Source organism: Balearica regulorum, chromosome 5 (assembly GCF_011004875.1).
Source record: "Balearica regulorum gibbericeps isolate bBalReg1 chromosome 5, bBalReg1.pri, whole genome shotgun sequence".
NCBI lineage: Eukaryota > Metazoa > Chordata > Aves > Gruiformes > Gruidae > Balearica > Balearica regulorum.
In genome coordinates this window covers 67,175,833-67,199,258 of record NC_046188.1, presented here as the reverse complement: position 1 = coordinate 67,199,258, position 23,426 = coordinate 67,175,833, and the positions used below count along the sequence as shown (strand labels likewise).

Below are 23,426 nucleotides of genomic sequence, written 5' to 3'. Positions count from 1 at the left end.
TAATTGCAGCCATTCACTAATATCTCACTTCTGTGAGATTGGCTCTACAGCAAGAGCCACCCACTGAACACATGTTGCAAGCCTGTTTATAATCCACTTCAGTCATTTGCTCTGTTTTGGAACAAGATGACTACCAAGCCAGTTTCCAATCCCTTCTAAATGTGACAAGGGATTTCATGGCATCCGCCAAGCACTAGATCAACCACCAAGTTACACAAGTTAAAGAACAGCCATGAAGTATTAAGTTTATTTCCTATATATCTGAATTGACCCAGAAGAAATGTAAGCAACACCCCTCTTAGCAGATGATAGGAACTGTGCTACATGTAAAATTCTTGTTCAGTCACCTTATAAGCAAGATTTATATGGGACTTTTTCAGTATTATCACTGCTACTTACGGACTTGAGTATCTTGAAAACGCTTCCAAAAAGACTTGCCAGTTGTTCACCACCATCACATCCCAGAGGGTCACCACTGCTGCCTAAATAATATGAGTAAAACAGAAGCTGAGTGGCTATATTACACACTTAAGCCTCAGAAAATGAGGGGAAGAGATGAGCAGAGAGGGTAAGAGGGACAGATTCCGCCAATGATCAGACTCACAGCAAAGTCATCAAAGTTGTTCGGCCAATATTCCAGCTGTTCGTAGGTCCCACACTGCAGAGTTCCATTACCGTACGTTGTATTGACAGCACTATAAGAGAATCACAGGCTGATGACAGCATAGCTTTCTGTGTTCTATACCTTAACCCCAAGATTCTTCTGAGTGCCTTGTAGAAAGTTAAGTATCTTGTATGGGCAGAAAAACAATGGAAATAGTTACAAAAGTATTTAAGCTACAGCAGGGTAAGAATTCAAGCTACAGATAAGCATTCCTGCAATTGCAATACAAGAAGAACGAACAGGAGTTACAGATTTTTAAAAGTCTGTGTGATTTAACATTAAAAGAAGGGTGGCTCCAAGCATAAGAGGGGAAAAAACCCCACCCACAATGAACCACAAACAACTCTGAGGTACCAAGTCGCAGATGCTTTTGAAAAACAGACTCTGAGTAGTGATGTTTAGAATGTTACCTGGTATTTCCCAAGGGAACAACAGCACCTTTAAATAGCATTATGCCAGTTATAGCAAATGCATAGAAAACCACCTGGAAGGAAAATAAGCAAGTATTAGTTTTGAATATTTCTGTCACTAAATAAGAAACCAATGCAGTTAACATGGAATTCGCGTTAGTACCACAGTTAAAGGAATTTGGTCGAGAACATGCCTGAAGCTATTAGAGTGAAAATACTTCTCACTATCTGTATTACTTAACTGTTCACTCTTTTTAATATTCTTTTTTACTTTCAGTTGTTAAAATGCATTAAATCATTTTACTTTACAATCTATTTTACTTTTCTGTGTCTCAGAATGCTGATACTTAACTATCAACACTGCAGAACAGTGATTTAAAAAACAAAACCAAAACCAGCACCTGTATTTACAAGGAATAATCTAAATATCTGGGGACCTTTCTGCTAGATTCAGTGAAAATGAGCTTTTACTAAATTTAACTGAAGGCCAAAACTAAGTCAGTATTTTATATTACATCAGCAACTTCTTTAAAAATGTTATATTGATCTAAAAATAAATGTTTCAATAACGCAAAGGATTTTGGAACTTCTGTCTTTTACTTGTTAGAAATGCAAACTTCTTTTTAAAGAGATACTTTTCACAGTCTTCAGCAGTTGCCTAGGTGATTTTGCAAATTTTATCCTAAAAAGATTATTCTAGAAACAACCTAGCACTTTGCTCCTCTGAGTAAAGAGCCATTTGTCCTAGGATAGCTTCAAACAAGCCGAGTCTTCAAAGGAAAATGTCATTAGTCATATTTCTGTATTTTGCTACAAAACAGACCCAAGAAGGAAGTCTGGGAGGAGAAGAGAGACTGCCTTGACCTATGAGTCACAGCCCTGTGAACGCTACTGGAATTAGGTGAAGCTGACATTCCACAGCCGGCCAGAAGATGGAGTTTCTGGCTTGGTAATAAAGTTAATTCTATTCTTTGGAAAAAGATATGCCCAAAACACAAACCGCCTGAGAAATTAGCTAATCAATTACATTACTTTATCAGTGTGTGTTCCAGGTTAACATTAGGAAAGATGTTTCGCATCAGCTGCTAATGGAGTCACATCACTACGGTAGCGGTTCTGTGACAGCTTCTACATAGCCTCAAGTAATAGCAAATTATATTCAATGGAAGCAGCAAACACCATCGTAGACTTGCCTCACAATTGGTGCAAAGCTACAATTCACACTCCCTGCATTAAAGGCAATCAGCAGCACACGCTTAAACCATTTAATGAGCGTTACTTCTTAAACATAGCGGTAGGGACACCATGTTGAAACACTAATGCATAATTCCTAAAAATAAAGTCAAGCCTATTACTACAGGCTCCTGTCGTCTTAGCTGTGTCTTTCAGGAATAGAAAATTGCTTCCAGCAGAATGCTACAGCCCAGGTGCAGCCGTGCCAGTAGCAACACAACTTTGGGGTCCCAGTGTAAAGTGCAAACCAGCTCGCCCCATAATTACTCTCTCCTAGGGCTTGGATTTGTGGGCTCTGTCAGATCCAGCAGCAGCAATGGCAGTATCTGCCTCTCCCACCTATCCAGGACACAACCCTACCAGCCTCCGAAAGGGTGATAAGCAAACGTGTGTTTCTTTAGCATGGTGTACGTACTTAACCAAGAACAGGCAAAGTTAGTAAAACTGCAGTCAGCCTTTAGACAGTTTATTACAGTGAATAACAAATTGGGTAATTAAAAGTTTTTTGTTATCCTAAACCTCTTCCTAGCACATGCAAGATTGGCATTTAGGCTCTTAAGATGTATTTTTCACATGCAAAAGCTAACTTCCCCATTTGCGCACTCCCAAAGTATTTCTCGGTTTCAAGCGTGACTTGTACAGCACAAGAAAGTTGTTGCCAACTTAGCTTTGCCCAAACCAATATCTTTATTTCAAACACAAGCCATTCCAGACTGCAACTTAAGGTTCTCCCCTACAGATAAAAGCAGAGATGACTAATGACAAAAACTGCATGCTAAGTATATAGACTAGAATAACTTTTTAGACAATACCTAACAGACAGCAAATCCTTGGTCTCTAACCATTACCTCAAATTAAGGTGTCCTAAAAAACCCCAAACAACAAGAAAAAACTACCCAGGCACTACTTTGCTCTACCAGGAAGGCATCGTTGCAAAGCCAGAAACTCAAGTGTTGGGAAATGGAGGATTTATGTAATGGACATCACACATTGTGATCCCTCCCTTAATGACATGTTTACAGAGTATATGCTCTGCCCACACACACCCAAAACAGGATGGTAGAGGCTTTTAAAAATCACGTCCAAACATGCTATCTCAAGATGATCCCAACTGAAAACAATTTTAAAGTTCTTTTGCTATTTAATTTAACATAAGCGAGTCAGGGTAAGGAAAACTAGGCTACTCTTATGATCAGATGAATTTTTATTTGAAACTAGACTATCCAGCCTGAGGCAAGCACTCTGAGGAAGTTTCAAACAATCTTTCAAAGGCACTCCTAAAGGAAACTGGTAAATGAGGCACTGTCACTGTGTGCAGCCCATAACAAAACAGTAGTTTGTTGCGGCTTTACAAGACATGCCCTGGAAAAGAACTGGCTGATTAAGGTGAAATGTTACTGTTTATGGTGATTGTCAAAGAACTGTGTTTACTTGATTGAAGACATACCCTTATTATATTGCTAACTAGAAGAAAGGAAATTACAATCTTGCATCATGACTTACCACAAGGATTCCTGCAAAGGCTCTCAAGTTTTTTACCAGATCCAGCAATGTAGTAACCACCAAAGCCATGAACTAAAACAAAGCAGAATTTTATATGCATGACATTCACACTTCCAATCCGCATCAAATTATTTTTACTAAAAGGACAAAGAAATACCAACCAGCGAAGTGAGATATGCCTAAATGCAGGTCACCTGTTCTACAGTGATATTTCCATGAGGTACTTGAAATAAATGAACAATGCTGTAGTCCTTTTCATACACACGCATTATGATAAGTTTTATATATACACTGTGACTTAAAGGTCTATATGCCTGATGAGACTAGGACAGGAAAAAAAAATTCACAAGTGCCCCACAGGTCCAGAGTGATCACATCATATTTGATTCACATAATTTCTAGTTTACACTTTCCACTGATATTACCTCTGATTACATCAGGTAGATATTTATGGTTATTAAAGTAAAATACAAGTTCTGTACCTGACATTAATTTAGGCTTAGCTTTCAAGCAAGTCTAAACGCAGGGTTATAACAAACAACTCAAAGTGACTTCAGATTCAAGTACAAGTATTCTGGTGGAAATACCCAAACTGGGAAAGTAGAAAGAAGGATTATTCCTAAATAACTCTTTGCATGACCAAAATGCCTGGCATTATCTAGTGAAAGAAAGTCTATCACCTCCTGAGTACAAAGTTCTTCAAGGACACCATATCCACACAACTAATTAAGATTGAAGCACTACACAAATTGCACAAAAAGTATTCTGGATAGATTTCATCACTTCAGAATACCAGCATCGATCGCAGTGACATCAACAGAACTTCCCTGACACCTCAACAGAGAAAACCAGCTAGAGAGAGAGAGCTTGTGGGGCACTGTGCAATAGTTATAATCCCACTCAGGTGCAAGAGAATTGCAATCTACTGCATGTTATTCTAAAAGGCTTTAATAAAATTTATAGTTTAACCAACAAAGAAATCAGAAGTGTGGAGAGGTAAATAAACACCTTCATATTAGGAATAATCCGCAGGAACCTGAACACAATGAACATATTCACCAATCGCACCATATCCCACAAGGATAACAAGCCCATGAACTCAGGTCTCCTAGGAAAGATGGAAGAAAACAAATCAGAGAAACAGCCCATGACAGAAAGACATAGTTAAATCGAGCGGGCTGCAGGTAACTAAATTCTCCACAACTTCTGGTTAACATCCATGGCACATTAAAATATTTGGAGGGCGAAGTAGTTTTATTTCCTTGTGTAAACACTCTTTATAACCTATAACTGACTAGAACACTGCATCCAGTTTTGTAATCCCCAATACAAGGAAACAACAAACTGCAGCAAGATCAGCAGAGGGCCAATGAGATGGTCAGGGGCTGATGCACCTGCCCTACAAACAGAAGCTGCAGGAACTGGGCTTGTTCAGCCTGGAGAGCCCTGCTTCAGGAGGACCTAGCAACAGCCTTCTAATACTTAGGAAGTGGTCCTCAAGAAGACAGAAGCAAGGCTGCTTAGTGGTGCAAAGTAGGACGACAAGGGACAGCAGATGCAAACTCAAAGAGTGGAGGCTCACACTAGGCAAAGGAAGAACTGAAGAACTTGTCAGCCATCAGAACAGTGAGACGGAGACACAGGTTACCCAAAGAGGTTGTGCACGTCCCCATCGTTGGAGATTTTAAAGACCCAGCTGGATAAAGTGTAAGTAACTTGCTTTGAGCGGGAGGCTGGACTAGAGACCTCCTGAGGTCCCTTCCAGCCAGAATTATCCTATATAAAAACCTATAATCTGTGAAAGGAAGTACATCAAGTTACTCAGCAGGAATCCCAGCTACAGTAAACTCTAATAACCGATGAAGGAAGCAATCTGTTTAGCCTAGGCTCTTCAACATGTATTTAGTCTCTTTAAAGTGCATCTTTGTGCTAAAATACCTGGGTAAGTGGCCTTCCTTCTGCTGAGGGGGAGGCACCAAAGAGGGCCATTTCAGAAAACAAAGCAAAACAAAAATACTGCTATAGCGAGATGCTTTAGGAACTTGCACAAAGATGTGCGTTAATCCTTCAGGGTGTGCTTGGCTGAAGTTAGGCTTCAAAGAAAGCACTAAGATAACAGTCTTGCCAACCTTTTTCCTTATATGTCTATTCCACAGGTGATACACCTACGCTCCAAATGTCAGCCTGAGTTTTAGCTGACTTTTACATTGGCATGCTGGATGCTTCTTTGCTGAAAAGGTGGGTAGGTGGTGAGGGACAAAAGATGTTAATGAAAAACCTCCCTGGTAACACAGATGCTAACTCTTGATTTGCATCACCAACATATTCAACCCTAGTAACAAATTACTCAAGACAACACTGCATAGAATGTATATTCTAGAATAATAATCACGTCTTAGTCCTGTCCTGAAGATGTTACATCTACAGACCGAGCATTTACCAACAGCGCACACGATAAGCGGCATCAGGACTCAGAATGTCTCATCTGGGTTAAAATCTGTTTGCAGTGACTGACACAAAGATCTAACAAGTATTACTGGTGCTTCAAGATATTATTGTAGTGCAAACAATTGTCTACATTCAAGAATCAAAGGGCAAAAATCAAACCCAAATATAATCAACTATAAGTTTCATCAATAGTTAATGCCATTAGATTGTTAGCAATTAATATCCTTACGGTAACCATCACTTTTGAGCAACAGGAGTGCAAGAAGTGTTCAAAAATAAACCCATTTCTAGCTGTAACATCTATCAGGTCTCTTCACAGGTACTAGTGTAAATTAAGATAACTTCTTGATTGCAACATAACTAATACCCTGAAAAATTAGGGAGAGACAATGTCTTAAGAATGAGCTTGTGTAAAGAAACAAAGTATCAGAACATGTTATAAATCACCCCTGAAAGTAAGATTCGGGAAATCTTCCAGAAGTCCTTTGCTTTCCTCTTTTGTTGTGGTAGCAATTTTCAAATTTTAAGAGATGAAACAATGATTTTTATGCTTTCGATAATGAAAAAAGATCAAGATAGTTATCCAAGAACTGCTTGAACTTCAGAAAATCAAATACAACTGCTTGCTACTCCAGTATAGATAAATAATTTAAGTCCATGAGAACTGTTTTACTAAATTTTACAGCACAAAACTCAGACTTCAATCTACACACAGGGTTGAAGGGGCTTCACCAGCCGTTTAGGAATTCATGTGTAATTTCCCTTCACTTATCCATATTGCATGGCCTTTAGTGACTACAAGGGTGAGAAATTCCAGTAGGTTTAGTAAATTATGGACTGGGTTGACAATCATAGTTCAATGACATAAGCATGTACAAACATGTCTGTATATTCCCCTGAACCATCCCAAACATTGAGCAAAGTGCAACAGTTCAGAGAGATTACATACCAACCACGATGAGGAAATCCATACACAGCAAAAGTTGCTATCTCCAAAACCTTTAGTTAAGAAAGAAAGAAAAAAAAAAAAAAGAGTCAAAACCTTACTTCATAATTCTGAGTTACAAAATTCATGACAGGAAACATTTTCAAGAGCTTTGAGCCACTAATTTGACTCACTTCAAAGCCCTGAAATCGTCATTTTTGACTAGGTATTCCCCAAATTAATCCAATGTACACACATATAAGGATATACAATGAATTACATTAACCATGAATTTGGCTTCGTCTGCCATATGGGTTTCAGGCTTTTATCAAATAATGAAAAATAATCTTCTGCCACTTTTTTCTTTATCCAATAAGGAAAGTGATCTTTAGCTACGGAACAGACTTCCTTATGTAATGGAGTCCAAGAGCTGAAGGTTTCCAAACAGCAATAGAAAGGCTGCTCATAAGAAAGCTCACCTTTTCCATCAGTTTAAGAAAACCTACCTCCAGAAAGTAGACTCTAAGAGTACCATGCCCCACCAAAATATTCAAGCCACTGAAAACCACAACACTCGCTCATCCTGTTTAACTTGGTATATTAGTGCTGAATAAAAAGCAATTCCATTAGCTTTTGCAGTTCCTAACCATCTTAGTTAACAAATCCAGAAATTCAGAAGTTAACTAGAAGCTTACCAGCAAAATTACAGTCAGAAGTCCATCAAATCTATTGCTTGGGTATGACAAGTATCTTTTCAAGCCCATTGCTAAGATTTTCAGCAACATTTCCAGCAGGTAATATAAGATGAAGAAGCAGTTGATAGCCTTCACCACAAAAACAGTAATAATTAGAATTATTGACATCTCAGGGAACAGTAATAATTGTAGGAATACTGCTGCATCTTACCCCCAGGAAGAAATCATCTCTTTCAGAAGGCTGCTTATCTGCATCCATCACCAAAACCACCTTAAACAACAAGAAATATTTTATGAATCCACTACTTTACAGCTGAACAAAACAGATATTTAAGCACAAGAACAAAACGGTCTTTTTGTTTTGCATAGACCTTTTCAAGCATTCCCAGAATATAATTTTTAACTGGAGGTGTTCTCTAAGACTTTGTATGACTGAAGCCTGCCAAACTTGGACATCTGCTGCAAAAAGTGGTTATCAGAACAGACACTAACAAACAAGAGCAGGACTGAAGTTTGTAGTGGGAGTCAGGGGGGAAAACAAATCAAAAAAACCTTTTACTTACACAGATAGACACAATGTTTGCAAGGGCTACAACATTCCCCAAGTAGCCAAAGTAGGGATGGCCACAGGCAAACTGCATTTTCTGCATAAAACGGGATTGGTACTCTGGACTGGGAGGATGCTGAAAAGAACACAAAGTATAAGCATTTTAATATTGGTGCAGGTAAAACAACCCAGCCTCAGATTTAAGAAATAAACCTTTTCAAACCCAAACTTTTCAAGGCCACATGCTAATTTTGACATCTCAGAAAGAAGGTGCTTTCAAGTTCTGGTTATTAACAGCAAGAGATCATTTCTGATTAGCAAACGGGTTGGCAATTATGGAACACCACAAGATGATGGCAAAGAAAGGAGATAATCCAACCTTTCTCTAACTCCTATTCCTCATTTCCTGGTAATGAGTCTTCCTATCAAACAAAATACACAGAGCCCTCGACTAAGAGCAATCCATGAACAATTTAAAAATCGATGCTTGATCATGTCCCACATTCAACTAGTTATGAAGTTTGTTTATATGCTTTATAGCAGAATACTATCACTTATTTTTGTGCAAGAACACACTCAGCTTATGATACTTTATAAATCATTGACAGATACATACTTGCTTAATGGCATCTTTGTCTAGTTCTTCAAAGAGCTTCTGAAACTGGGCAGCTGACAGCTGGTCACAGGAGCACATTTTGAGTGACTTCACATGAAAGAGAAACATTCAGATCAACACCTGCAATATGTGCATCTTCAAAGAGTGCCAACATCCTCAGACTATCTTAGAAGTCTAGGAATAGAGATGTAATACAACCTACACCAAGATATTAGAGCAAACTTCAGTATTTCTTTGCTTTAACACAAGACTGCCATATGACTGTGGGATTTGTCTTGTCTTTTCTATTTTCCTTCTCTGGGATCACATGCTGCTTAAGAAGGAGCATGCTCTTCTGACATCCTTTAATTTTTAGTCTCATCTAGTATGGCCATTAGTATCTTCATTCCTTTGATCAAAACATGTCAGTTACGATTGTTTTGCAGAAGTTACTACCTGAAAGGATGGAATTATTTCACAAATTGTAACATGAAGACACTTCCATAGTATGCTAAACACTAACTGCAACTGTAGCACACACAGCAACAAGAAGATAAAACTAGAACTTGGATTTGTGTACCTAACTAACAACGCAATGGACAGCTCAGTGTAACTACAGAGCAGGGTGTTTATTTTCAGGTAACTCTGCTTACACATGCCCTATCCCAGACAACAACTGGAAGCAATACATGTATACCTCTTCATTCCACTTCCAGTCTTCACACTGAAGCCAGCCAAATGCTGATGCTATAACCATCAGCTCTGAATTGTCACTTCCTTTTGGCAGAAGATCTTACAATATGGACTTCGAAATCATGCTGCAATGTTGTTCTCTTTTAGATGTTTTTTTCTGAAACCACACCAATAATCTCCACATCTCCTATTAGAGCTAAATAATTTCTCAAATCTCTGAAAACTATGACATGAACTGCAGTATTACTTAAGTCTTTACTTAAGCAAAACCACCCTCCCTGTAGCCTGATAAAAGTATTAATACCTAGAGGGAGCAGCACAGCTAAAATTCAATTAAAAAAAAAAAAAGACATTTTCAAATGGTAGAGGGAAGCTCCTATAGACAGCAGCCCTAAACCACAGTGAGAAATGCTTTACAGAGAGAAAGTAAAGCAAATGAAAAAATTAGCTCTGCAAAATAAGAGTTTTCATGACTCTACACCTCTACAGGTGAATGAATTCCTTATCACACCAACCAAAGAAGCAGCAATCTTAAGGTGAAATCATTGCCTAGAGACTGTTTTTGTTCTGAAGTCCCCAAAAGACAAACAGACACTGAGCTGGGTCTCTGTTCACACTTAAAGAAAGCAGCATAAAGCAAGCTGAGCTGAAATCTACTACTCCTAGATCAATGGTGTGATTAAGGAATTTTCCATAGCTGTCCCATCAGAGGGTTTGATAGTCACCAACATAAAGACTGAGAAAATCCAGTTCTTACTCTCATGATGGCTTGCTTGCAACGAGAATCCATTTCAACTTTCTGTAGCACTTGTAGTAAGGCTCCAGTACTGACATGCGACCTATTTAAAAGAAAATAGGGTGGGCCTTGAAACAGATAACCATCTTGATGGCAAAAATAGCTGTTCCAAATGCATTCCTGCCTTTTTTTAAAAAGCAGATAAAATCAGAAGTAGAAATAAGAAGGAAACAGGTGCCATAAGAGTCCCAAACAGTATGTTATAAACATCCAGTTAAGAAAAAAAATAAAAAAAAAGATGAGAAAACTGCCATTTTTGAAGAAGGTTCCCACAGTAAATATACTAAACAAAACAAGATGACCAAACATCTGCTCTTTTCTGCTACATAATCTACTGTTTCAACAATGTCCACTTACTGTTGTGCATTAGCAGGAGCCTCTCTCAGGGAAGAAAGCACTTCAAACGCAGCCCGGATTCCCAGTCGCCTCCTGAAGAGGGAGGACTGAACCGATTTCTGAACAGTAAAAACCACCACAGAGGAGACAATTTACTTACACTTGTTTAAAGGAAATCCAACTAGATGACACAAATAAGACCTGTAAATTATTTGCCCAGCCCTTTGACAGAACCTATTACAAACCTCAGAAAGGGTCATATCTATTCAACTAAAGTAATTTCTCAGAAAGGCAAGATACTGTTTTGTTTCTCCCACCACCAAAGTCCCCATCATTAGCCACTAGAGCTAGTTGGCCAGATACTGGCCCCAACCAGACAGACACTCCACAGTTTAAAAAGTCTACCACAGAGAGACATAAGCTGAAATCAGCGAAGCCCATTCCTACTAGAAGAACTTAAGGAAGAACAGGGCTATTCATCTCCTCATGCAGTACTATGTCCTATGGTCAGATAATATACTGATCTTCTGGTACACACCCCAGATTTGTGATTAGAGATCGGACTAGGAGACTTCCCTAGGCCTCCTTCCTTTCAAGAACTCCATGTACGAGAAGGAAGCAAGCAAGCAAGTCTGTGGAGTTCAAGTAAACATCCAAGTCCTGGTTTATTTTTTAATTCTGGATTGCATAGGTACATGTCTGTTCCAGACACAGTGGAAACAGCAAAGCTTGAGTCTTCACAGAAACTCATACTACTGTGCAGAGTTAGACAGCTTGTCTGTCTCCAGGTTCTTACAAAAGGAAGAAAGCCAGAGCCGTAGTTTTTCATGCTTCTTTTTTTTGCATAGTAATCACTTTCAAACTCAGCTACTTTATTGGGAGTCAGATTATGGCATGCTCTCACAGGGGAACGAGGAAAATTGAGAAAGAAGGGAAGAAACAGAACAGGAGGAAAATATTACAAAAATTCCTCTTTGCACATATTAGGTTCAAACACTGCCCTCCCACAAGGGGGTGGGAGCCATTCCTTCTGTGCAATATTGCCTAAAGCTTACTATACAACAAACTTTACCTTCTCTCTGGACCTCTGCTAGAGCAGCTACTATTTCACTTTCCCCCCCAAGACCTCAACTCCACTCCTCTGAAGGAGTGAATGAACTATAAGACTATGTAAGGAAGGGGAAGGAACTATAAGACTGTATAAAAAGTAAAGGGAGAAGTAAGTAATAAAGGAACCATAAGACCATATCTAAGTAAGGGGAAATCATAGCCAAAAACTCACCACATTTCCCCTGCCACTAAACCTGAAGGAAACTATTGGCATAAGACAAGATCAGTTGCAACGTACACAATCGGGAGCTGCTGTTTATTCCAAGCTACAGAGGCCGTCACCATACTGGCACCAAGGGAAAAAAAGCTCAACGTACAGCCCAGAGGGTTAGCTGTCAGGCTCCAGTGATTTTGCATAGTGCTAACCTGACTCAGCTTTACCAAAAGCATTGCTGTTGAGTTGTGAAGTTTTACAAAATATGCAAGAGGAAAGTAAAACACACAGGAGGAAGCGTAACTGTTAAAGAACTAATTTGACTTGAGAGAACAATTTCACCATGGAAGTTAAAGCTCAAAGAAAAATCTCAAACAGTTTGAAGATCGCACCTCAGCAAGATCAAGTCTCAGCCTGTTCTGAGGAGCAAGAGAGTGACAGCTCCCCTTCTGACTGATGACCAAAGATTCAGTTGCGTGCCAGTGTGATAACCATTAATACTTAGCCTAGCGCTGTGTTATTTCTACTAATCTCTTCTGTGTGTTAACCACTAAGTAGCTGTGCTGCACCTTGGATGTTTTGTACTCATTGCTGGAGATAAACCCAGTTCTGGAGATCTCCAGCTGCACCCATCACTCAGCCTTTTCCTCCCATCACCCACCCAGTCAGTTATTTCTTTTTGGAACAGCAACAGGAAAGACACAAGTTTAACCTCTTGGATGAAGTACATTTTATTGGAAGTAACTGAGATGATCTTTCATTTGACTGACTTTGTCTCTGCTTTCTAGAATACTCTTGCCTCAACTCATTACAATTCCTCCCAGATTGTTCAACTGCATTATCACATACAGAAAACAAAAGCACTTACACTATTTCCTGCTAAGGGAATACAGATTACCCTCTCAGTTGCAGACTAAACAACTGGTGTACAGAATGCAACAAAGCACATAGCACAACTTGTCAATAAAGGACAAAGAACTTTTAGTGATGAATTTAATCATCACCACAGATTGCACACTCCTTGCACAACATATAAAAAGTACACTTACTTTGTCAGCTTTTACTTCTTTAATATAGGCACCCGAGTCAAAAGAGGTCATTACACTGTACATCAGATTCACATTTCACAAAATGGAGAGCAGAGAATCGCATATGACCAGGCATCTTCCAGAAGTACATTAAAGTACTACATGGATGACTGGCATTGCATGGAAAATAAGCACAGGTCCTTTTATTTGAGACTGGATACTACCAAGAATAATTACTACACCTGCTGGCAACTGCTTCTGGTACAAGCCAATCACAAGGCTCAAGGCCATCTTTCAAGAGGCAACAGACTGCCCTAATCGCTCTAACATCGCACACAGCCACCATGGTAAGGAAGAAGTAAAAAATTCCAAACATGAAGATATTTTAGTCAGTGATTCTTTTTTATTGAAGGCTTCTCATGCTGTGCTAGTCAGAGAAATGAAGTACTAAGCTTTGCAACAATAGCTATTTAAATAGTACCACAGGCTTTCTTCACAGAGAACAAGTTTAAGTTGCTTGTTTACTTACCTTTGTTCAGTTTTATAATCGTTTGATTTTTTTTTTCCTATACTAGTCAAAGTTGCAGATCCACAGTGTACATGGAAGTATACAAGCAAGTAATTTTGTCTTGGAAGGGGATCAAGATACAACAGCATATAAGGGGAAAAGTATCTACATCAAAGAACCTTTAGTATCTTAAAACTACCTACAACCAGGACAGGCATACTGCTTTAATACACAATTGAAACTTTTAATACTTAGGGCCTCACAGTTTTAAAGTTATGGTAGAACACAGAAATTAGGAATGCTTTACTCACCAAAAGGTATCCACGAAACTGGTTGTATATTATTGCTGTAAGCAAGTTCATCAGAAACAAGTTGCCTATTGGAGAAAGAGAGGTAGTAAGAATTACTGAAATACATATCTGTTTCTCAAAGAAGTTTCAATGTATATAGTAAATCAGATGTAAAATTTTAAAAGTATTTATTTTCTTGTGTTTGTTTTTAATGTTTGAATACACTGTACTGTATCCATTCCCCTATGATCTGCTACTGAAAAAAACCCAAATCATAAATACCTTCCATGAAAATTATCTTACAAGACACTACACAGTAACTGGAAGAAATACAAAAAAGGAGAAGTTCATGATTAAACTTTTCTAGAAAAATAAAACACTCTGTAGCTGGTATGCGCAAGTGTCAAAGCGCATTTAAAATAGCGAAGGCAAGAGGTAACTTACCTAATACAGTGAAGAGTATGAAGAAGATTGAATATGCTCTATTCATAGAATATGCAGGAATCATCACTGTATCAGATTTAACAAAAAAGGAAATAAGAATTGAACACTTAATTTGGAGACCTTTTTTGGTAAAAGCTGTTATATAGCTCCACTTAAAGTTGCATATATTATTACACCGAAGGAAAGGCAAGAATCAAGCTACTAAAGGCATGAAAAAATCTTTACATAACCTTCCTCTAGCTGTACTAAGAGCTATCAGCTGTAAAATAATGGTTTTAGTAGTCTGAAGATAATCTTACTCAACTATTCTTTGAAAACAGAGACAAGAGTTATTTCTGAAAGATTGCTCACCATCAGGATTATTTGCAGTAGTTAGCAGGACCAGCAGCGATGTCAGTGAATCTGGCAAATTCCGGAAATACCCCACCCACTCCTTATCCTGCTGGCCATCCTAGTCAAAGATATGTTCATTGTTAGAGAAACACTGAAGAATCACTAAGACCATCTTACCAAGGAAGGGGAAAAAAATAAAATTAAATAATCAGTCAAACAATTTCTTACACAATCAAATCGACCCCATGAAAAAAAAGCACAAAACAAGCATAAAAATTAGGACAACGTGTAAGAACACATTGCAATCACTTCACCTATTAACAGCCATTAAAAAAATATAAGGAAGAACAGCAAGCCAAGACAGACACAGGAGGCTCAATATAAAAGTTATGACTAGCTACTACCTCAGACTCAAGAACAACAATAACGTCACAGACAATACAGGAATCTGAAGCCAAACTTGACTGATACAAAAAACATTACCTCTTAGCCTGCAAGAGATATTAGTGTATTAGAGCTAAAAGGACTCCCTAAACATGATTTTAAAAAAAAAATAAAAAAAAAATCACAAACAGACTAATACCATCCTCAGTCTCAACTTGCATTATAAAAAATAGTGTAGAACAGAAGCCGCCTTCTTTCTTATTCCAGCTACAGCATGCTGTATCTCAGCGTAGACGGAAACCTAATCACCCTGAACAGCATACTCCAGGACTACACGCCAGGACTGGTCCCAAAGTATAATACAGTTTGAGAACAATATTAAAATAGATCTCGTCTATACCGAAGAACAGAAACAAAACAGCTTACTCAGTAATCAAGAGCTGCCTCAATAACTACCGTGTTACAAAAGCTCCTTCCCTATAGGCTATGAGCTCCTCTCAAACACCCACAGCTCCACTAACATACTCACCAAGTGTGAAATGTGTTTCTCACTTCCCCTCTGACTTCCGAATAGAAAACCTAACATCCTCTGAATAAGTTATTTGCACAAAAGTTACTACCCCTACTTGGAACAGAGGTTTTCCCCTTTCTCCAGTTATCCCCTTACATACTCAGGGGGTTCTGTTTAATTACGGTAACATCTACACAGAACAGAGTTAGACAAGTTTTAGTTCTCTTTTTAATAACATACATGAAGATGTATTTAGAATACAAGTGCAAGAGTATTTTAGAGAAAATAAATATTTACACAAATAAGAGTATACAATATAAAGCAACATACTATAACCAGCATTAGTGCACATTACAGAAATTGTTGGGCAGGTGGAAAACATGTAACTGTTCCAATTTGAAAATAATGACGATTCAAAATGCTATGTATAGTATCAATGAAAACATCAACTAGAGCTTAAACATCAGGGTGGGGCAGGTGTGTGTGTGTGTGTGTGTGTAAAATATTAGTGCTACAGCACCCCAAAAATATTTGCAAATACTTTAGCAACTAAGGTCATCAAAATTATTTTGTGGCTTAGTGGAAACATCAGATGATCTGTTAAAGCTCTGATGGTATCAGCATTTTCATCAAAAACACACTGGGAGGCCGATCTTGGATGATCCACATATTTAATTTTTTCCCCAAGTTCAAATATAGACAGCTAAAAAAGATGCAGAGTACAAACAATACAAACATAAATCATGCAGCACAGAACAAACAGACCTTGACTTTGCTGCAAAAGACTGAAAAAGTGTACCTCTACAGGACATACACAAGACAATGCAAAAATCTAGAGGCGTGAATTTCATTATTCAATGTATTTTTAGAACTTGCTTTCAGTACTTCACCTTGTTAGATACAATTAGTTTGCATGAGTATTAGACTAACAAATCAAAAAAGGAAAGAAAGACTGCTAATTTGTTATTCTTCACCAAAATGTATACAAAATGGACTTGTTCAGGTATACAAGTTATATTCTCATCTGCTGGGAAAGCTCATAACTGAAATTAGATGTGACATACAGAGATAATACAAAGATCCAGCAGGCAACTAAACAAAGGGGAAAAAAATAGAGCTCTGCTGCTAATTTCAGAAATTCTATAAACACAGGAACTCAAGGAATTTGCCAATCATAAGGAAGACTAGAGGCAGGCTCAAGTGCAAATTGCAGTAGGAAAGAAGGTGCAAAACTGGGATTAAAATTACTGGGAGAAGTACGCGACAAGTCTTTGTGCTCATAGGAACACATTTATGGAAGGCCTTAAAAATTAAGGACAGAACAAATTAAAAATTTGAGTATGATACATTAAAATACAGGAAGTTTAGGAGAGAGGGAACACACCAAAAACACTGGAACACAAAAGTGATTTTAACCACAAAATTTCAAATTTGCTTTTTGGAAGCAGGAAGAGAAAAAACAGAGGAAAACCCAAATAGAACAGAAACCAAAATCTCAGAGTAATACAGGCAAACACAGGCAAAAACCTACCAAGGCATGGCCAGGGATACCACTAGTGGAAGATAAGAAAACACAGAAGAAACTAAACTTAGCAAAAAGGTAGATAAGGAAAAGAGAAAAGAAATGAGTGATAATGTAAACAGAAGAGTGACAAGATTAAGAGCTTTGGACACAGAACAGCATAGAAGGTTTCAATAAAGCAGAGGAAGTAACTCAAAGGATCAAATTGGAGAATTGTACACGGAAGCCTCTTATATAAACAGACTTTCAATGTCTCACCTGTGACAATGGCATCAATACCAGTAATATGCAGGACCAAAACCAAATACAGACGTCAACCACATTTTGGTATGGAACCATCTGACTGCTTTGAGCAGCAGAGCGAGGCTAATAAAATAATATGCCACAGCTTACAGAAAGAGTGAAGGATCTCAGTTGCCAAGTAAGAAGCAGCATTATTACTTAAGAAACAAGGCACAGTCTGGAAAGAATTCTTCACTGAAGGATGAAGAGATTCTAACACTATTCTGGGGTGGGGCCTTCTAATGCACACTTACAGAAGCAGCACTATACAGAGGTACTATGCACATGTTAAATCTCTCTAAATGGCCTTTAAACTCACCCCAGTAAGTTTGACAAGTTAACATAACCTTTTCAGGGGAAACAAGTTTCACCAGTTTGATTATAAAACTAGATATGCAACAGCTATGTGAGTAAAGAAAAAGAAAAACAACAAAAACTAAGATTACCAAAGCATAAATATAATTTGTTACCTTTGTTCGAGCAAACAGCAGCATGGCAAACATGGTAAAGAGAGACAGATGAACAGCTAGTAGTAAAACAACACTGTTGGAAAGAAAACATATCATATGCATTAATACTAACTTTATCTTATTCTTAAGATAAGATAATTCTTTGCTGAAAAAGCAAAAGGATGCCATATAAAGAAAACCAGGGATATTTTTAAGGAGCTATATGGATTTAACAGAAGGTGATCTATGTTTTGATTCAGAATAAGAATCACATTTGTTCAGGACTCCTCAGCATGAGCTTAGACAGTTGTGAGGTCAATGATATTTTAACACTCGTATTTTGATTAGAGGGTACAAATATGGTCCTAACAACATCTTGGCTTGCATACACCTTTGATTCTCCTGGGACTCATTAGTTAAAAAGTAACAGACAAGGACAGCGAGTTCTACAAGCTGTACATATACACGACCCTGGTCACAAAAAGAGATCTCTTTCAAAAAGCATCATGCTACCTGGTGACAATTTCATTAGTGGGGTTTCCAGTTCAACATTTTTAATGACAGTAAAATTTAACGCATATATGGCTAAAACCATTTAGAAATGAAAAAGCTGAAGTAAAGCACTCTGAAGATGTAAAGAAAGAGGCATCTCGTTGTGTGGCACTCACGATGGGAAGACAAGTACATATGTGTCTCACCATACCTCTGAGGCTTCTACCTTGGAGAAACACAGAATAGACTTTTACCCAAATGATGGCTCAGTTCTTCCTTTACAAAATGGCTGTACATAACATATACGGAGTTAAAAACCCCCACTCGACTAGCATCAAAAACCTTATCTGTCACATACAAAGTCACATCACATGAATTCTAGGGAAATTTTACAGAACCAAAAATTTAACACAACGCTCCATCCGTTAGTACCTGATCTCACCAACCACGTAGCTAGATCAGCAAGGTGGAAGCTACTCAGATGTCACACTCGAGAATACTGATGGTAACCACACCCATGCTGTGAAAGGAAGTTTTCTATGCTATTACTGACCTTGCCATTTCAGGCAATGTGCTGTTGATACTTTTTAAGGTTTTCTTCATCATAGAAGAATTCTGAAGGAGAAAGAAAGGACGAAGAATTCTTCTTATTCTCACATTCTGCAAAAAAACCAGTGGATCAGATACTGAGTTCCATAAGACTAGCACCACAAATATTTGTAATACAAGTTTGTCAAATAACACTGATACACACATCAACGAAGTCAACAGTGTAACATAAAAAGGCTGTGCTCAGAAGCCAAATCTGTCCCACTGTGGTAACAAAAGATGCAACAGAGATTTTACACACGAGTGCCTCATTAAAAGAATGAGAGATTGCTTTAAAATGCACATTGACATTTCAACAGCCTCATAAGGCCACAAGTATAAACAATCCAACTTTACTGCCTGGTAGGCAGAACAAGCAGGTCAAGAGATGGCATTTTCATATTTTCTGCCAAGGTCTATTTCAAGAAGGGAATTAACTGCATGCTAGTTTCAGTAAAAACAGATACTCATTTTGAAATCAAGTATTTGATTTGAATTTTCAGGATTTTTTTATCCTCCTTTTTATATTTAAAGGGCCTGCTAATTACTCAGCATTTTCTGCATCTGACAAGACTCAAACAGGTGATTTTCCTTAACATACACTAAAGCAATTAAGATGCTTGATTCTTGCATTCAAGATACTTGCCAGCCTTCAAGTTATTTCTGTGATTTATCAGCTACTTCAAGTATTTCAGCATTCTGCATTTTAGGATCAGTCTCAGGGCCACACATAACAGCAAAAAAATAAATCACTTTCTTCCTGTATTCCCTTGTTCATACATCCCAGCAGTTAAAACTGCTCCATCTGCCACTGCTTTGGATGGAAGGCTCCTGTTCAAACTACTTGTCCACTATCACACCTAAAGATTTTCCAATCACTTCTTTCCAAAACATATTCCCTATGTTGTAAGCACAACTTTCATCCTAGATAATTAAATATAATGAGGCTGAAAGAAGTTATTTTGCTTGAATATGAAAGACACACATGCATTTTTCTTAGATGCTTATAAGCATCTAAGTGACCTGTTCTTTCAACATTTTCAAATTATCTCTTTGATACTACAACACATCCTAGTCAACAGTGGCCAATGGTCAACTATGACCACCGAAGCAAGAACAACTTAAGAGCGAGTTACTAGTAGTAGCAATGGCATCCAAGCTAATCCTGACTAATACGGACAATAACTTGAACCAGGTTTGAAAGATGAAGGCAACAGATAATGGCTTTGACACCAGAACTTACACAAGAAGCAAAATTCAACATCTCTGCCTCATTCACTAATGTGGTAAAAATGCTGGGAAGTATTTTCTTAACCATGATTGTAAGTGAACAACAATAAGTTTCATGTAGATTTATGTCACAGTAGAGAAAACCAATTGGGAGAAAGCATTATTACATAAAGGAGGACACTTTCAGAAAAGTTTCACAAAACTGACATTCCTCTCAGGGCACAATTGTTTTGAACATAACACAGCTTCACCTTAGAAGGCAGTTGTTAAACTCTGCAATTACCTTTCACTTAAACATCACTACATAGACTCCACCATTGAATCAAGTTAAGAATATAGTTCTCCAACTGTGTGACAAAATTGGTGCTATGCAACCAGAGTTTTCTCTATACTGTTTGACTGTTGACAGACTATAACAACAAAGTTCATTTAATTTTACTAATGAACTCCCATCCTATATTAAGAATCAAACAGAATCCCTTGAGAAGCTACATTACATCAAGCATTTACTGTGTTTCAGTGTATTATCCAGCTATCAAAGACCAAAAATGAACCATCTCACCCTTCCCTCTTAATTCTCCAATATATCACATAAGCCCTGCTGACCATCCCTTTGCGGGTTCTTCTCTGCCACTCTCCACAACTAAGTTGCCAATTGTTTCTGCAGCAAGTAGTTCTTACCTCTGTGCAGAAAAAACTCAGCGATACAATCCAATCAGTAAGGGAAACAATTAATGTCAGTATATAAGCCACCAGCCATTTATTTTTCCAAAATTCTTCCCATCCAATTAAGTAACTCTGGGAAGGGGGGGTGGGGGGTGGGGGTGGGAAACAAACAAAAAAACTTATTATTAAAAATAAATTCCAATACCCTAAGAAGTCAGCACCAATTGTTTTCCAAGTATTTGTAGTTTTACATCAGTGCTCGTAGAAAGCTCCCTGAAATCCAAATAAAAATAGGCTGATCAGAGAATTTTTCTACAAGAACTAAATAAAGGTCAGAAGAAGTGAGAGGTGCACACAGGCTGTGTGAGAGGAATCATGTGAATGCAAGAAAAAAAATGTTCATTTAATAATCATAAACCCAGACTTTTTCAGAAACAAATATCCAAAGAAAAGTTCAGTTTCTGATTATTTTTATTTTACTTTGTTTAAATGAACTGGCATATATTTGATTATTATATACGCCAATTTTTATAGCCTAACACAAGCAACTAAGCTAAAATCATTGTAGTTTTAGCAAAATTTATTTCACTTATTCCACACAAATAGAAGTTTATTTTTCTTAGGTTAAAAAAAATAAAAGCAATATTTTTTTTAATTCATAAAACATGCACTTTCTAATTTCTCCTGAAAGTAAGGCTTCAATATAGCAAAGCAATCTCATCATGCAAATCCAGGATTTGAATAACAGTTCTAAGATACTTCTCCCAAAATATAAAATGGAGAACAGCCACACTGACTATATCTACTGAGCTGCCCAACACACCTAGTATTTCATTCCATACCAGCTGAATGTGATGCTCACCTTCACGGATACATCAATCATGAACACAAGAAAGCAAAGCAGCTCAATGCTTTCTGTTAGGCCACATGGAGGATTCCACGCAGGAAGACGGTATCGTACGTCTGACGTGATAGTAAGCGAAGAAGGCTTTTCTAAGAAAGCCAAAGCCAGGATTATAGTAATGGTTAAACTCAAAATCCTGTTTGGATAGAGATGAAATTAAAAAAAAACCAGCAAAACACAAACCCCACAAAATGAGTCAGAAGAATAACAAAATACTTACAGTAAAGCAATTTTCTTAGAAGTAAACCAGGCATTTTAATAGCGTTTTTAACACAGATAGGTTAGACCACAAGGCAGCATGTGATTAGCATGCTGTTGCCTGTATTAGAATAATGTAACTGCTGACCACCCAATAACCTTAGGCAGTGTTGTTTTGAAACTAACAGCAAGATTGTTTGCTGATACTATTTAACTGTTTGGAAATAGACACTTGGAAAACACACAGTGCTGTAAATCATGCCAACAGTCCACTCATGCAACAGACCTACAGCTGTTCCAAAGAGTCATCTACAAGATCACACTTTCATATATCTTGTTGCTTTCCACTTCTATCATGTTCACTTCCTTCCTACAGTAAGTTCTTATAAGAATAAAGGAACAATTGTCGAACTATTTAACAAAAACCCCACAAAAACCAGAAAGATGAAGAATATTTTTTTTATAAAGACTTACTCCTAAATGAAAAAAACAAAAAGAATACCAAGTTCTTACCACTGGCAAATTCTTGAATAGTACCATCGATAAAGCCACAAGGATTTGGAGTCCACACGGTGATTTATAGATCGATACTGAAGGCAGAAAACAAAAAAGATCAGTAAAACATTACATTCAGTCTGTCTCAAAGACAAAGATCAAGTTACCAAAATAAACAAAGTTCTAATCAACAAAACTCAAATCTTGAGACAACTCCAGTTTTGTGATAAAGAAATTATTGCACAAGTTACTAACTGTCAGTCACCAATGACTATAGCTGTAGCCAATACGCATGCAATGGCAAAGATTTTAATGAAGTTTTCCTAATCTAGAAATCACACAGTTGCTGAGATAATCAAACTGTGTGGCAATCATCTGAAGCAAGCATTATCATCATTACAAATAACAGTATCTGTAATAACTCGGTGCCTATTCTATCTTGCCAAAACTGTCCTCCCATTTAGTTTACCTTTCTAGAATTCATTCCATTCACATATCTTCTTTTGTCTTTCTTTCTCTTTCAGAAAGCCATAAGATGCAAACAATTTAATTCTGAATACAAGAGACCTCAACTTAAGTCTTAAAACAAAACATGCTTTAAGTTCAAGGCAGTACCCATGCTTCTTCAGAACAGGCCTACTTTTGCCGAAATCTGCTCAGCCCCTCCTCTGCAGCTGCTCCTGGGCTGCTGTTACTCTGCCTCCACTGAGAAGTATCTGCTTCCAGAAAGATGTGCACACCTTATATATACCTGATCCCCAGAAATCTCCCAACCAAAAAGCTATCTGAATGCACCAAGAGAGCTCAAGGACTGCCCTCCAGCATTCCTGCTAGTAACTGGGAGATAACAGGATCTAGGAATACGCTGTAACAGCCAGTAAAGGAGAGACAAAGAAGGAGTGAAAACTTCCAAAGGCACTAAGTTCAGCTGAAGCAAAAGAGTTGCAGTTTCTTGCTTAAAGCTAGCCTTAAACTCTACCAGCACTTAAGCTA

At 37.8% G+C, this 23,426-nt stretch overlaps 1 protein-coding gene across 4 annotated transcripts in view; it reads right to left on the bottom strand.

Moving 5' to 3' along the window:
• Positions 1-23,426, bottom strand: part of TPCN2 (two pore segment channel 2) — a 31,814-nt gene that overhangs the window by 5,518 nt on the left and 2,870 nt on the right. For 2 of the 4 annotated variants that reach the window (XM_075755369.1, XM_075755368.1), the window contains exons 3-22: positions 22,452-22,528; positions 21,699-21,876; positions 20,852-20,968; positions 18,906-19,012; positions 17,882-17,954; positions 14,731-14,830; positions 14,380-14,445; positions 13,957-14,021; positions 10,867-10,964; positions 10,471-10,552; positions 9,042-9,128; positions 8,442-8,561; positions 8,090-8,149; positions 7,879-8,007; positions 7,208-7,257; positions 4,819-4,918; positions 3,811-3,882; positions 1,075-1,148; positions 605-695; positions 400-482 (exon numbers count right to left, since the gene is read on the bottom strand). In XM_075755369.1, coding sequence (XP_075611484.1) covers positions 400-482; positions 605-695; positions 1,075-1,148; positions 3,811-3,882; positions 4,819-4,918; positions 7,208-7,257; positions 7,879-8,007; positions 8,090-8,149; positions 8,442-8,561; positions 9,042-9,128; positions 10,471-10,552; positions 10,867-10,964; positions 13,957-14,021; positions 14,380-14,445; positions 14,731-14,830; positions 17,882-17,954; positions 18,906-19,012; positions 20,852-20,968; positions 21,699-21,876; positions 22,452-22,528 — 1,829 coding nt within the window. Of the gene's footprint in view, positions 1-399; positions 483-604; positions 696-1,074; positions 1,149-3,810; positions 3,883-4,818; positions 4,919-7,207; positions 7,258-7,878; positions 8,008-8,089; positions 8,150-8,441; positions 8,562-9,041; positions 9,129-10,470; positions 10,553-10,866; positions 10,965-13,956; positions 14,022-14,379; positions 14,446-14,730; positions 14,831-17,881; positions 17,955-18,528; positions 18,579-18,905; positions 19,013-20,851; positions 20,969-21,698; positions 21,877-22,451; positions 22,529-23,426 lie in introns of those variants that run through there. The other 2 variants (XM_075755370.1, XM_075755371.1) reach the window with 2 other exon arrangements.